The 16,898-nt window shown below is 44.0% G+C and overlaps 1 protein-coding gene across 7 annotated transcripts in view; it reads left to right on the top strand.

The window, feature by feature from the left end:
* The window catches only part of ESPN (espin), a 171,249-nt gene that overhangs the window by 141,147 nt on the left and 13,204 nt on the right, over positions 1-16,898 (top strand). For all 7 annotated transcript variants that reach the window (XM_083162977.1, XM_083162975.1, XM_083162979.1 and 4 more), the window contains 2 exons: positions 5,484-5,635; positions 7,386-7,673. In XM_083162977.1, the coding sequence (XP_083019103.1) occupies positions 5,484-5,635; positions 7,386-7,673 (440 nt within the window). The remainder of the gene's footprint in view (positions 1-5,483; positions 5,636-7,385; positions 7,674-16,898) is intronic.

Raw genomic sequence — 16,898 nt, 5'->3', positions numbered from 1 at the left:
ACGTTTGTTATATAAATTCAAATAAAAACCGCTGTGTAAAATTAGATTTCCTATATAAGGTAACATTACAGGTCATTGTGATGAATAAAACATGTTTATTTGGCCATTTTCACACCTATTTCGACAAATTTGCTTGGCACTGAAAGGGTTTAAGCTGGTAAAGTGATAAAGTGGAGGTGACAATGCACCAATCAGCTCCTAACTGTAATTTTTCAAACACCACTGATTGGTTGGTGCATTATCACCTTCCACTTTATCACCACACCAGGCTTAATACATCTGCCCCTAATGAGAGGTGTTACCATGCTGAGTCTTGTAGATCAACATAGAAAAATATAGACAATGTAAGTGCACAATCGGGGCTACTATTCATTCTGGCCACTCACACAGCCGCCAGACTCGCACTGCATTACATCTAGCCTTCTATTTACTAAACATCGCTAATTAGAAATAAGTGCCTACCAACTGCGACCAGGTGGCTTAATCTGGTGGGTCCCTAAGGTTCAAGTCCTGAGAACTGGTCCTGGACTGAGGAGTCCTTTGCTCTGTTCTTGAACCTTAGGGACTTACCAGATGAGGTCACTTGGTTGTGGTTGGTTAGCCCATATCGCAAGATTATGCGAAGCACGTCAGACTTACTTTGCTATATTGCAGTGTATTTTAATTATAAGCAGTGTTAGGGCGAGATGTATTAAAATACATTGCCGCCCTTCGCGCCCTCCCCGCCACGATGGCAGCGCATATGTACTAACATATGCGGCTGGCATTGCTGTGCGGTGACGGAGCCCCCCCCCCCCCCCGCGCGATACCTGTACTCTCGTGTGCGGGGGGTCTCCGTCACCTCCCTGCCGCCTGGCTCTCCCCTCACGCCGGGGACAGCTAAGCAGGCTGTCCCCGGCGCCTCCTCCTCCCCCCTGCAGCCGGAAGGACGTCCGGCTGCTTCACTAGGGGGAGGCAGGGCTTACCTTCCGGGGTCCAGGAGGACCCTTCAGGAAGGTAAGCCAGAGGGGGGGTCGGCGAGGCGGCGGGCTTGCGGCGGCGGGCGGCGAAAAGAAACCCATAGGCTTCTATAGGGTATCGCCACCCAAAGGTACCCTTCAATGCGGTATCATTTTTGATACATTGGAAAATGCAGTAAAACCGGGGTTTTACCGCATTTTCCGTTTGATACATCTCACCCAAAGTGATGCACTCTTAGTGATGCGCAGACCCCAACTGCCAACGGCTGCGGTGAGTTGCTCACTTGCCAGGCAGTTCGCAGAGGGGATTGAGGGATGGGGGTGGTGGCGGCGTAGGGCCATGGGAACGCCCAGCATTTTATGGGCGTCCCCATGAAAACGCTGGGCATTCCCATGGGAGCGCTGAAGGGCCAATGCCTGCCGGGGCAGATGGCTGATGCCTGCCCTTTCTTCTGGTATGGTGGCTGCAAATATAAGTCAATTGAGACTGACTTATATTTGCGATGACAGGAGAAATCATTTGATGGTCGGCGGCCATTGAATGATTTCTCCAGCAGCGGCAGAGGATGTCTTCGTTACACATTCCCGTGCATGGATTCGAGGGGAGATGATGGTGGGGCACATTTGTCATTCTTGCTTCTTAGCAAGTCAATAAGAATCGCCCCTTACAGTGTGCACCTGCATATTCTTTATTTCTATGTTACTCTGCAGCGTGTTATGCACCACTTCATACTTTTACTGTTTAACTGTTTTGTTCCGCTGGACTGTGCCAACAGTACTTCTTATACTTGTTTCCTTCAGCGCCATATTTCTGCCAATATGAAAGGATAGCGCTTCACACAAGCTAGCGAAGATACTGGCACTTTGCCAGAGTTTTTGATGTATTCTGCGTGTGTGCCATCTTTGAAATATATTATATATAACATAATTGACTATATTCGCCAAAAGATGGTGCCATCTGAAACTGGTATGATTGAGGATCCCGGTTCCCATGGGGGGTGGGGGTGCACAGTGTGTATATCGTTTCTCTTATTATCCAGTCCATTAATACACCAATTTGAAGGATTGTAATTCTGACCATATTCATGAACCACGCTTTAGCACTTTAATATGGTCTTTAACAACCTCGTTAATCCCAAACATTCTGGCCCGGAAGATGCCAGATATTGTCCCGATAAATTGTGTCCTTAAGCTCTGGACCACCCTCTTCTCTGGGTATGAGGGTAGCTCCTGGTGTGCTGGCCTAGTCTTCCTGGAGTCCATGTGTCTCCTGGACAATATGGTAGACTAAGGGGTAAACTTACTAAGATGTGAGTTCTATTGAAGATCAGATGCTTAATTATTTAGCACCTTCTAGAAGATAATAGATAGAATCTGATTGGTTGATATGGGCAATATCCCATCTTCAATAGAACTCCCATCTTAGTAAATTTACCCCTAGACAAGAGGAAGCTCTACCGGTAACTCGCACACAAAAATATAAAGAGTTCTATAAAAGCTTTATGGGGTCACGTTACTTTAGATACAGGTGACCTGTTTATCTTTCATTCATATATGTGGTCAGAGGGTGATGGTTATGTCCAGAAGACTCCTGAACTGTGGGAAGGGCAGGTGGATGTTATCTGCCACAGAGTGGGTGGGGACATGGTGCCAATTGCCCACATTTCCATCCCCTCAGTAAACACTGGGTTTCAGGCGAGTGATCGTGCAAAAATCTTCATTCATGTCTTCTTTTCCTACTTTATCCTTATATCTCTGGGAGCACGTTATGTTAATATTTGCAAGTATGTGCCAGGTGAGTGTCACAGCTGTAATGCATGGTGGTTTTTCTGTGCTGAGGAAAGCCCCTGCCATGAGACACAGCAGTGGACCCTCACCTGAGTGTGCCTCACCTGTTCGAAGTCAATTATGGTGTCTCAGTCCATCATGACAACTCTCAAACACTCGTGTGGCTGGGTGCCGGATGACTGCCTGACAGCCGGGATTCCGACGGTCAGTACTCCTACATTGGAATCCCGACTTTTTAGATGCCGCGGGGATCCCGACAGACAGGGGCTATTCTCCCTTGTGAGGGATCACGACCCCCATAGAGGGAGAATAGAATCTGTGGTGAGCAAAGCAAGCCACCGAGCTCAGAGTGGCGAGTGCGGCGAGCCCGCAAGGGGCTTTTTTGCGCTCGCCCCCTGTCATGGAATCGGCAGTTGTGATTCAGATGTCGGGATACTGACTGTCAGGATCCTGATTGCCGGACTGCCATAAAATACCCAGTGTGGGTTTACCTTCCTGTGTGCTATTACTGCTGGTACGTTCCTGTGTATTACTATTACTGGTGGCATAGTCCTGGGTATTGCTACTTCTGGTGGCATAGTCCTGGGTATTGCTACTTCTGGTGGCATAGTCCTGGGTATTACTTCTACTGGTGGCATAGTCCTGGGTATTACTATTACTGATGGCATAGTCCAGTGTATTACGATTACTGGTGGCATAGTCCTGGGTATTACTTCTACTGGTGGCATAGTCCTGGGCAGGGGTTAAAGTGAGGGGGAACGGAGTGGAACTCAGTTCCACGACCTCTCATGGTGAGGTGGAACATTTTAACCTCCACAGTAATTCTCACAGAAAAGCATTCTAGTTTGCAGGGGGATGCCAAATACCCTACCACTGGCCCTGTCTCTGCCTAATTGGGGGAGGAGAGGGGGGTAATTACGTGGCATAGAGAACTTAGTTCCCCCTCCTCTGCATGACCACTTTAAGCAATGGTCCTGGCTATTACTACTACTGGTGTTATGTTTATGAGGGTATTGCTACTACTGGTGATATGTTCCTGGGTATTGATACTGTTGGTGGCATGTTACTTGGTACTGCTGGTGGCATAGTCCTTGGCATTGTTACTACTGGAGTTATGTTCCTGAGAGTATTACTACTACTGGTGATATGTTCCTGAGAGTATTACTACTACCGGTGATATGTTCCAGAGAGTATTACTACTACCGGTGATATGTTTCTAAGAGTATTACTACTACCGGTGATATGTTCCTGAGAGTATTACTACTACCGGAGATATGTTCCAGAGAGTATTACTTCTACCGGTGATATGTTCCTGAGAATATTACTACTACCGGTGATACAGTATGTTCCTGAGAGTATTACTACTACCGGTGATATGTTCCTGAGAGTATTACTACTGCCGGTGATATGTTCCTGAGCGTATTACTACTACCGGTAATGTGTTTCTGTGAGTATTACTACTACTGGTTTTATGTTTATGAGAGTATTACTACTACCGGCGATATGTTCCTGAGAGTATTACTACTACCAGTGATTTGTTCCTGAGAGTATTACTACTACCGGTGATAAGTTCCTGAGAGTATTACTACTACCAGTGATATGTTCCTGAGAGTATTACTACTACCGGTGATATGTTCCTGAGAGTATTACTACTACCGGTGATATGTTCCTGAGAGTATTACTACTACTGGTTTTATTTTTATGAGAGTATTACTACTACCGACGATATGTTCCTGAGAGTATTACTAGTACTGGTGTTATGTTCCTGAGAGTATTACTAATACCGGTGTTATGTTTATGAGAGTATTGCTACTACCGGCGATATGTTCCTGAGAGTATTACTACTACGGGTGATATGTTCCTGAGAGTATTACTACTACCGGTGATATGTTCCTGAGAGTATTACTACTACTGGTTTTATGTTCCTGAGAGTATTACTGCTACCGGTGTTATGTTCCTGAGAGTATTACTACTACTGTTGTTATGTTCCTGAAAGTATTACTACTACTGGTGATATGTTCCTGAGAGTATTACCACTACTGGTGTTATTTTCCTGAGAGTATTACTACTACCGGTGTTATGTTTCCGTGGGGTAGATTTATGAAGCAGTGATAAGGGAGGAGAAGTGATACAGTGCCTGGTAATTTATCACCGGCCAATCAGCTCCTATTTAAACCCAGCCTGTAACTTAACAGTCAGGAGCTGATTGGCCAGTGATAAAGTACCATGCACTTTATCACTTCTCCTCACTTATCACTGCTTCATACATCTACCGCTGAGAGTATAACTACTACCGGTGATATGTTCCTGAGAGTATTACTACTATCGGTGATATGTTCCTGAGAGTATTACTACTACTAGTGTTATGTTCCTGAGAGTATTACTACTACCGGTGATATGTTCCTGAGAGTATTACTACTATCGGTCATATGTTCCTTAGAGTATTACTACTACTAGTGTTATGTTCCTGAGAGTATTACTACTACCGGTGATATGTTCCTGAGAGTATTACTACTACTAGTGTTTATGTTTCTGGGTATTACTATTACTGCTCGCATGCTGTTATGTTACCAGGTATTACTGGTTTTATGTTCCTGGGTATTAATATTACTAGCTGTATAGTTCTTAATCTTACTGCTACCGGTGGCATTAATACTACTGGTGAGAGGATATTATGCACTATTACGATAATACTATGTTTTGTTGCATTTTAACAGATAACATTATTTTCCATAGGTACTAAATCATTCAACATGATGTCCCCCACGGGTGACAACTCTGAGCTGTTGGCCGAAATTAAAGCTGGGAAAAATCTAAAGCGAACTCCACAGAGCAAAGGTCTAACAACGGTCTTCTCAGGCAGCGGACCACAGGGCATCAATGTGCAGGTGATATATACTATCCATCATTTTCACAGAAAATGTTTTTGGGCCACCTTATAATGCTGGACACTGAAAATAACACCGTATAATCTGTGGCAGTATGGGGGGGGGGGGTTTGGAGATACAGATGCTTGCCATGTGAAGAACGCAAAAGAACATGCACATGGCTTAGATGCAAGGACCAATTAGTATATTAGTACTGCAATTTAGCCAACAGTGTAAGAAGAACTTACAGAGAACCGGTTAGTTTTGCTACAGTAAAATGTCCTGCTGCTGTAACTATCAGACATTTCAACAGTTCCAGAATCCTACAGCCTATTGCACCTGGTCCGTAGATTCACAGGGGCAGATTTATTAAGCTCGGTGAAGTGATAAAGTGTCTGGTTTTTAACATCGGCCAATCAGCTCCTAACTGTGACGTTTGAAAAATGTAGTTACAAAATGTTTAGTTTGAAAAATGAAAGGTAGGAGCTGATTGGCCGGTGATAAAAACCAGACACTTTATCATTTCACCAAGTTTAATAAATCACCCCACAGTTCCATCATTTAGGTTTATAGATGAACCATCACTGGTCTCTAGGACTGTGGAGGCTGCAGAGGGGGGCTGCAGTACAGTTCAAAATTCAAATAGGAGAGCCACACCCACTTCCATTAAATGGACTCAGGCCCTTATTCAGATCTGATCGCAGTACAAATTTGTTCTCAAAATGGGCAAAACCATGTGCACTGCATGTGGGGCAGATGTAACATGTGCAGAGAGAGTTCAATTTGGATGGGGTGTGTTGAAACTAAAATCTAAATTGCAGTGTAAAAATAATGCAGCTAGGATTTACCCTGCACAGAAACAAAATAACTCACACAAATCTAACTCTCTCTATACATGTTACATCTGCCCCACCTGCAGTGCACATGGTTTAGCCCATTTTGAGAACAAATTTGTACTGCGATCAGATCTGAATAAGGGCCTCACTGGCAGTTGGTGCGGCTCCCCTATTTGAATTTTGAAGTGTGCTGCAGCCCGACCTCTGGAGCTGCCACTGTCTAGGACTCTACTTTGTGAATTTAATCATGATATCAAATAACTTATTAATTACCAAGTTATTCATTGAGGAATATTTTCTTACAGCTGGAACTTTCAGACAGATTGCCCTTTGTTAGCGTGCAAGTGTTATCATTATGATGTCACCTAATCAACATTTTATTAGTAATTTATACCCCTTGCCAGTGATGGCGAAATAAGGACACTGACTGCATATATGCAACTGTCCAGCTAATAGTACCTCATTTATCGGTATGTTATCTCAAGTCCAGCATCGGCTGCAGATAGTGCTGACCATATATTGCACGGGCGGTGTAAACCACATATAAACATACATGTTATTATGTATGTAATATATGTGGTGGTTGGATCCCCTGGGGGTTGGCAGCACTGTATGCATCGGGCAGCAGAAATCAGCATGAGCCATCACTCACTTTTTCTAAGCCCGCCTCCGGACTCCCATTGGCTAGTTTCAGAGGAGGCTTAAGAGTGTGTGATGACGTCTGTTGAGAGGCACCACTACTATGGGGCGACAAGATTATGTGGCTGTGCACATCATGGAGTTACGGTACCCTGGCAGACATCAGTGAAGTGTTGTAGTTCCCTATGGTTCTCCTCCACTTGGTGGCTATTGCTACTACTTGAATATTAAATTATGTTGCCGTGATAAAGCTGCTGATAAATCTCCAACTTTTTCATTGCTTTCTTTCTTTGTAGTCAGAGGTTCCGTCTCCGACAACACCTCCCCCACTGTCACCTGCTACATCTCCAACATCCCCCACAAACACAGCAATCCTTCCCAGTAAAGGGGCAATAAAGTCTCCCGAGCCTCTCATGAATGGAAATTCCACTCCGCCAGCCCTGGTGCAGAACAACCAGCTGGATATCGAGTCTCTGATCCCTACACATGACGAGCAGGGAAGGGCGATTCCAGAGTGGAAACGCCAGGTCATGGTCAGGAAGCTGCAGCTCAAAATCCAGGAAGAGGAAGAGAAGAAACGCACGGTAAGACCACGTGGCCATATGGTCTGGGAATGCTGTGACACTGAGTTTGGCTTTCGTTGCTGTGACTTTGGCTTTGAAGCCTGTCTGTGTGAGCTTGCTACTTCTATCTCTGTTACATTCTACCCTGGTATACAGATGAAATCTTATATTACAGCATGCTAGTCTGTAGCACCACACAGATCCAGGGATAATTTAAAGGGCACTGTACTAGTTATAGAAGTAAGGTTTATGTGTCTGGCAAGGGGTATATTCAGGAACAGAAAGTGCATCATTGGGCTCCATAGCTACATTTGACTAGGCACCCATCAAAGCCACTCTAGACTCTTCTGATCATTCATGGTCTGCTGCAGACACTTATTGTATCTTTACCAGCTCTGTGAAGGCCTCTGTGAGACCAGAGCAGGAGCCTTGTATTGAGGAGGTAAAAATCTGGTACCAGGACCTCAAGTCCCAATGATGTTCCTCTACTTGCTGTAGTGCATGGAATCTTAGTTTCTGGCTAGGACTTCCCTCTTATTCCCTGAAGTCAGGAGCCATCAAGAGCTAAAAGCGTTGGAAGACTGAAATTCAGTAGCACTATTGGAAAGACTCAAGGATAAATTGACTTATATGGGAGTTCTATTGAAGATGAAATGTTGCCCATAGCAACCAACCAGATTATACTTATTCATTTAGCCTTCTAGAAGATAATAGATAGTTCTAATCCCATTTTCTATATAGAAGGGAAAATCCTAATTAAGAGGGTCTATTTCATAGAAGTCAATACCATGGATGTCAGAGAAGAGCCCTCCTTTTCTGATTTAGTGTTTCCCAGCCGCAGTCCTCGGGTCCCGGACGGCTCCCCGACAGTCGGGATTCCGACAGTCATTCCTCCGACGTCGGAATCCCAACTGCTCCCTCGTGGGGGTCCACGACCCCCATAGAGGGAGAATAAAATAGGTGGCGAGCGCAGCTCGCCACCGTGCCCGCAGCGTGGCGATCGCAGCGAGCCCGCAAGGGGCTTCATTGCGCTCCCCATGCTGTGCAGTCAGGATTCCGACTAATGACTGTCGGAATCCCGACTGTCGGGCTACTATACCACACCCCAGTCCTCGGGGACCCCTAACAGTGCATGTTTTCCAGATCTCTTCAGTATCACCAGTGAAGCAATTACAACCGCCTGTGGATCTTTTACAATGTCAGTCAGCAAGGACTACACCTGTGCGCCAACTAGCAGATGTGTCAGACATGCACTGTGTCGGGGCCCCTGAGTAGTGGAGTTGGCACTGGTCTAATTTATCATGGGAAGTGGTTATACTGTGGACGGACTTTATCTATTTCTGTAAATAATGCATTTGTCAGAAACAAACCAGTATATTTATATTTAGTGATCTGTAGCTGTTTTAGTTGTTAGCAATAAATCCATAATCGCCATAATGGTGATCACTGCAATACTGCTTGTGGTATTTAAAAGCGAATGTCAATCAAGGGTTTTTCCGTGTCCAACATCTATTGCTTTTGTAGATAACAGATGTTACAGAAACACTGTGGGGAGGTAAATGCAAATCACTCATGTAGACAAATGTATATTTGCATTTACTGTAGTTACACAAATCTTCCTTTACATCGGTCACATGTTATTACTTATCAATAGGCCTTTTCCATATACTGTAGGCTGGGCAGGTGTCAATGCCCCTCCCTACAAAGGATCAATACAGTTTAGCAGGGGCGGATCCAGTATAAAATGACAGGTGGGGCACCATGATAAAAAAGGGTTTGTGTGGGGGAGGGGTGGTGTTAGTGGTGCCAGTGTACATGCTAAGAGAGCGTCAGGAGAGGGTGGGAATGGAATTAAAAATAGGCCCTGGCATTTAAAGTACGCAGGCCCACCATGGCGACAAAAGTGAAGGATGTGGTTGTGCACGCGCCAAAGGCGCGCTCCGGAAAAGGGTGTGTGGCCACTCAACAGGGCCATATACAACTTCTACACATTATGCTACAAAATACTAGACCCCATTATACTTGCCCCTTACACATGATACCAAATGGAATGAGTCAAAATTGACATAATGCCACATGGATTGAGCCAAAATTCAAATAATGCCACATGGATTGTGTCAAAATTCACATAATGCTACATGGATTGAGCCAAAATTTACATAATAACACACACGGATTGAGCCAAAATTCACATAATGCCAAATGGATTGTGTCAAAATTCACATAATGCCACACGGATTGAGCCAAAATTCACATAATGCCACATGGATTGAGCCAAAATTCACATAATGCCACACGGATTGAGCCAAAATTCACATAATGACACACGGATTGGGAAAAAATTCACATAATGCCACAAGGATTGAGCCAAAATTCTCATAATGCCACATGGATTGAGCCAAAATCCACATAATGCCACACAGATTGAGACAAAATTCACATAATGCCACATGGATTGAGCCAGAATTCACATAATGCCACACGGATTGAGCCAGAATTCACATAATGCCACACAGATTAAGCCAAAATTCACAATACACTTCATAAACAGGGACATTGTCCACCAAAGGCGCGCATTAAACATTTACACCATAATGTCCATTACACATCAAGTTACACGCCATTATGTCCATTATGTGTTATGCCAAACACCATAATGCCTATTAAAAATTATGCTACATAAGTGCTGCTTCTCTACATGCTCATTACCAAGGGTTCCATGCTCATTGCCAGAGGTTCCATGCTCGTTGCCATGTGGGATTACATGCTCATTGCCAAGGGGGAATACATGCTCGTGGTAAATGGGGGACAGCCGCCGCCAGGCAGAAGTGATAGCCACTGACAGTGGCAGAGCCTGGCTGTATTCAGAGCACTGCAGGTCCCGGCTATTTGAAATAATACCCCTTTCACACCAGAAAATGCATTCCCAGGTTGGCCCCTTTTACACCAGCCTAGTCCCTGCATTTTCTGGTGTGAGGGGTAGAGAAAACCACCCCTCCCCCCTTTAACCAGTTATATAATTTAACCGGCTATATCTTCGGAACCAACTGACCCATTTACATGAGACAAGTATTATATTGAAGAACTTTTGAGTGGGCTTTGAATGATTTTGGTCCAGTGAAACTGGAACGTTTGGTTCCAGAGTAATCTGCCCTCAAAAACATGAACAGCCATGAAATTACATTTAAAAAATAAAAAAATAGGTTTACACGCAATATCTCTGGAACCGATTGACCGATTTGGACCAGCCTGGTATCATATTGAAGGCCCAGCGATTTGGAATGAAATCAACCACAAGCTTCTGTGATGCCAGGGCCGGAACTGGCAGCCATCGGAACAGGGTGGGGGTCGGAATTGACGGGTCCCATATTATCCTATGGGGAAAAAACGTTACAGGTTTGCCAGGCGATATTTCCGGTTCCCGGGGGGCTAGAGACACGGGGCCGGGGTCGTTGGAAAGCCCTGGTCCTCAGCTACAAAATAAATGACAGGGGGGGCACGTGCCCGGGTGCCCCCCCCTGAATCCGCCACTGCAGTTTAGTCGGCTTCATGTAGTCATATAGGCTGGGCAGGTGTCACTGCCCCGCCCTCCACAGGGGAAGGGTATCAATACCTTTTAGCCACCTTCATGTGGTCAGATAGGCTAGGTATGTGTCAGTGCCCCATCCTCCACAGGGGAAGGGATCAATACCGTTTAGTCGGCTTCATGTAGTCCTATAGGCTGGGTAGGTGTCAGCGCCCCTCCCTCCACAGGGGAAGGGATTAATACCATTTAGTTGCCTTCATGCAGTCATATAGGCTGGGCAGGTGTCACTGCCCCTCCTTCCATGGGGAAAGGGACCAATACCGTTTAGCCTGTTCATGTAGTCATATTTGCTGGATAGGTGTCACTGCCCTGCCCTCCACAGGGGTAAGGCTCAATACACATTATTTTATGAAACATAGGCAGAAATTCAGTTCTGACTGTACACTCTTACAATAGTATCCTGTGTATAACTGAGATTTCCTTACACGCTTTACAGTTACTACTATTATCAAGTATGGATTTTGACTCCTGCAGAACTGATTAGCTGAAAAATATATAGCTGGATCTCACATATGTGGCAGGATGTAATGCCACCCAAGTTAGTCGGCCGAGGGGGATGCCGGCTGAACGCGGATGTTTTTTTTTTTTTTTAAGGGGTAATCCCTTACAAGGCAAAACCATGCCTTATAAATTATTGCCCCGAGTTCAGCCGTCATACCGCATGGCTGCTGATCTTGGGCGTCATTACATCACACCACTAATATCTGACATCTTGCATATTAATAAAAATAACAGAATTTCTGCTATGTCAAATTTTGCCTTTATTTACATACTAAATACTCCATGGGGTAAATTTACGGTACTTATGTAGTATCTGGGCTGCCGATTTCTAAATCGGGTACATCGCATCGCATCGCATGCGACCATCGGATGCGATGCGATGCGATGACCCGATTTTTCCATAGGAATCAATGTTAAAATGGACTGAGTCCATTTTAACATGGAATTCAATGGGAAAAAGGGGTCCTTTTCATACCCCTACTATCCAAGTGGGCATGGAGTTGGATATAAACCTGTGGCGAGCGTAGCGAGCCACCGAGCCCGAAGCGTGGCGAGCGTAGCGAGCCCCGCGAGAGGACACAGAATACCGTCCCCTCGCGGGGCTCGCTTCGCTCGCCACGCTTCGGGCTCGGTGGCTCGCTACGCTCGCCACAGGTTTATATCCAACTCCATGCCCACTTGGATAGTAGGGGTATGAAAAGGACCCCTTTTTCCCATTGAATTCCATGTTAAAATGGACTCAGTCCATTTTAACATTGATTCCTATGGAAAAATCGGGTCATCGCATCCGATGGTCGCATGCGATGCGATGCGATATCGCATCGCATCGCATCTGATTGTATGCCTTAACTTAAGGCATACAATCAAAAAATCGGCAGCACAGATACTACATAAGTACCAAATTTACTAAGATAGAAGTTTTATTGAAGATGGGATGCTGTCCATAGCAACCAATCAGATTCTATTATGTTCTTGAAAGTGCTAAATAAATAAGCAGTAGAATCTGGTTGGTTGCTATGGGCAACATCCCATCATCTATAGAACTCCCATCTTCGTAAATGTACCCCGATGAAAGCGGTAACACTGCTCATTCCTCCAATACACAGTATAGTATAGATATCTTGCTTCACAAGGGGCCTGTTTCAGGTCCCGGCACATAGGAAGCAAAATACCGATGGCCAGTATAGGTCCTGTGACATCATTAGAAGACAAGTGATTGAGAGTCTGTAGCCATGCGAGGGCAGGGAGAGGTGGCGACAGCAGCCGTTTCAGAAAACAGACGCATTTGGTTTGTGGAAGCACCAAGACCAGGGTCTCTGTGTTACGATCAAGATATCCAGGTCTTTTGTGCAACCTCATGGGTCACTCAGCCGACCTATGCTTTTCATAGTGAAATGGTGCTAGAAACGCCAAATTAATAAAGCGGACAGTCTGTTGGCTCTAACAATTCCGTTCCTCATGTGCACGTACCCCTATTAACCACCATTATATAATTACGGAAGATATACCTTTGCAAAATGCAACACTGTATGTACAGTAATAAGGAAGCAGAAGGTTTTAGAATATTGTTTTAACCACATTGATCGCAGTAATACATATAATGGGGGGTAAATATTAAGTACATTTTGCATGGTGTTGGTGTGAAGTTTTTTTTTCTCTCCTCTCATGATACATTTAAACTGCAGTATCTAGTAGAGTAATATAGATGGAGTTTCGGGGGTATGGTGATGACGCACAGCCATTGATGTTATCGGGTTACCAGGCCAACTGATTCATTTGGTTGTACAAATTATAGGTACTACGTGTGTATACTCTATACTGCAAGTTTAAACGTTGTACATGGTCATTTAGTGGTGTAATGAGTGTTCTGTCCTATACCATCTTCATCACTAGTCATCCTCATGCTGAATCATTACTGCTAACATAAAGTAATAGCATGCTTGATTAAATGGGTTTGTGAACTGTATGTTCCACCAATGATAATGTGTTCTGTGCTTCCATCTGCTGGGATTTGTATCCAGTTTTTAAGCGAGAACTTACACCTTGCCTAGCGTTATCACGGTTTGCCATTACACCACTAAAAACATGTAGACTTTGAAAAGAGTGCAACAAAAGGACTATTTGGCGTTTGTATCCTGAGGGATACTTTCCCTCCTTTTTTTCTATTCTGTTTTTCCACTAGTGTGAGGCCGGTAGTTACTACCACCCAGAAGGCTGGAGATATTCTCATGCTCACAATGCTATTTTGGGACCTTTCGGGGAACTCATGACCGAAGATGATATCAATCGTATTGAGAAACAAATTGAGAACCTTCAAGTAATGCATAAGGTCCAGAAAGTGGAAAATGAGCTGGAACAGCTGGAACATGAGCTTCAACAACTCCTGCCAGTATCTGCTGCCTTAACCCAAGAGCACTTCACTGTTAATCCCAAACAAATGCAAGGTAGAGCTGATGACCTCCCTGCTTGGTGTTCCAAAATATCCACACTCTTAAAGAGCATGGCCATCCTCCTAGCAACACTTGGCGGTAAAGAAGTTGACCTTGCTGACTTGGTGACCAGAGATGTTCCTGAGCAGTCACAAAATGCACCAAAAGATGGTGGCACAAACATTGGTAGATCTCAGTCCTTTAGCTCCACCAGAGAGGAAGTGGAAAAGGAAATCAAACAGTGTGGAGTGTCAGTCAAAAATTTAAAAGCTAATTATGAATTGTACACACAGCCTCAAAGTGCGTACGATGCATCGGGCAGAATATATAAAAGGAAGAGATCCTTACCAGTAGGAACAATGGCTTACAGCTATGGAAGGGAACCCATCTTGGAAGAAGACTACATAACAAGCAATGAGCAGTTTAATGTTCTTAATGATGCTACATCCAGAACCCATGAGGATTCAACGATCATGCTATCCCATTCACAGCTAGCATACCACAACGAAGATGTCTTCCCAACAGAGATAGATGCTAGTAACCAAGGCAACATTATGGATGAGTTAGGAGAACCACTGTTCAGCCCAGACCACATGACCAGAAGTCTACCTGTGCAGACAGAACTCAGCTGTGTGCAAGACTACATCGACATGAGAAAAGAGAGAATTGTCTATCTTTTCCTTGAACACTGGAAGAAATGGACATTCACAGAGTCTGATAAAAGCAATAATTCTAAAAAGAAATCCATTGGTGGATCCATCAGCAGTGATTTGGACATTGATAAGACAAAAGGCGACCATGATGAAAATAACATAAAAATGACAAGAGGGCCAAGTGATGATGATCGACTTTTATACTTTATGAAGCAGAGGCAAGTTGTCGGAAAGTTGATCAGCCACTGGAGAAGCATAATCTGCCAAGTCCCTACCAGGCAAATACGCCGCTTGAGTAGAGCAAACATGCTTTATTGGCCTGAGCACTTCTTACCACATGTGAATGGTTTACCTGTGGAATATTCAAGCCTAACACTGGACCTCTTTATGTTGGGTTACTTTCAATTATTAGAAATGTCCATGTCTCGGGAAGAGAGAAAATTCAGACACATTTTGTGCTACGAAATGTTTGACCGTCTTGGCAGCCACAGCTGGGAGCTCATTCGAGTATTTCATAAGGTCGTCATGGAAGAGATTGAATCCGGAAAGAGGGATTGGACCGACGGATTTGAAGACTTAAAGCAACGCTTTTTTGGGGACTGTATAGAGGGAGACATAGAGGGTGCAAGAGTAACAGAGCAACTAGAGGAGACTGTAACTCAAACCATACCCAAGGAAGAACCCAAGGTTACCATGGACACCAACGAAAAAGAGAACATAGTGACTTCCAAGGAACTGACTCCTCTTCCTAAAAGTAGGAAGGACTCTATCCAGCTAGTATCAGAACTGGGGGAATTTACTAACGATGACATATGTCGGTATATTGATCGCAGCTTTTCATTTTGGAAAGAGAAGGAAGCGGAGATGTTTGATATATGAAGGCCGCTAAGAAAACTTGCTTCAGTACATAAATTGCTGATGGTAAATTCATGTTTACCATTACACATGGCAGCAGAAGACTGCTGCCTCAAGTGTACAACTTGAAATTCCTTAGAGAGCGAGTGAATTGACACAAAGGCAGGTGCAGATTTGTTTTGTGGTAGAAAATGATGGATCAGTCAAGACATTTAAACCCATTTCATAGGGTTAGAGGGTTTGTTTATATGTAATTTTAGTGTGACAATAATCGTTTCATCCAGTCAAGGAGCCCATGGTACAAAATAATAATAGCGTCTCATTTGGAATCGCAATGGAAATATCTGACCATATAACAAATAAGATTTTAGTCGTAAGCATTTAAGTTCTAAGAACATTTCATAATTATCAATTATAGTGAGTTTTTTTCAGCTCTTAAATTAACTTGAAATTTGTTTGAGGTCAAATAAAATACAATATACTGGATTAGGTGAAATAAGGCTCCATACCAAAAATATATAAATATTTATCAGATTCACCGTCAACCTATGACCCCTCCGCTTTTGTGCCGCACCTCTCATTCTGAAACTCCCTAGGAATATTTGTTTAGTCTGCATTATGTAAAGTCCTTAATTAATAAAAAATTATATCAAACCCCCCCCCCCCCCTCTATTCTCTGCTGAAAGCTATACTTATACAGATCCGGTTATAGTATGTTCTGTGACCATGCACCACCTAAGTAGATTATCTTGCACAAGCTCTGCATTAATTATGTGTTTCTAAAGATACGGGCTCCAGACTTGAAAGCGGTATTACCACCGATGACCTCTACAGTGGTGTCACCACTTCTCTTACTGCTATTAATTCTTATTTCTATGCAAGCTACTGTGGCATTCAATGAGCCATACCCATTGCTTTGTTATAATGTCTGCCTACTTTTAATTCAACTTAATGTAATTATGTTAATGAGAAGTATAGATTCTTTGGGTAGTCCACTGGTGTTTTCTCCACTCTCTAGTGCTGCTGGTACTATAGAGCTTTACATAGTGGTTGATGTATCAAGCAGTGAAAAGAGAGTTCAAGTTGCCCATAGTCATCTTTGATGTACAATTACTCAAGCAGGTTCTAGAAAATGATCGGAAACAGCTCCATGGTAGCAGCAGCACTGGAGAGTGGAGATGACACCAGTGGACTACCCTACACTTGGACCATCCCTGTAGTT

Source organism: Crinia signifera, chromosome 19 (genome assembly GCF_055691185.1).
Source record: "Crinia signifera chromosome 19, ASM5569118v1, whole genome shotgun sequence".
Classification (NCBI taxonomy): Eukaryota; Metazoa; Chordata; class Amphibia; order Anura; family Myobatrachidae; genus Crinia; species Crinia signifera.
The sequence above is the reverse complement of the archived record's forward strand: the minus strand, read 5'-3'. Positions and strand labels throughout refer to the sequence as shown.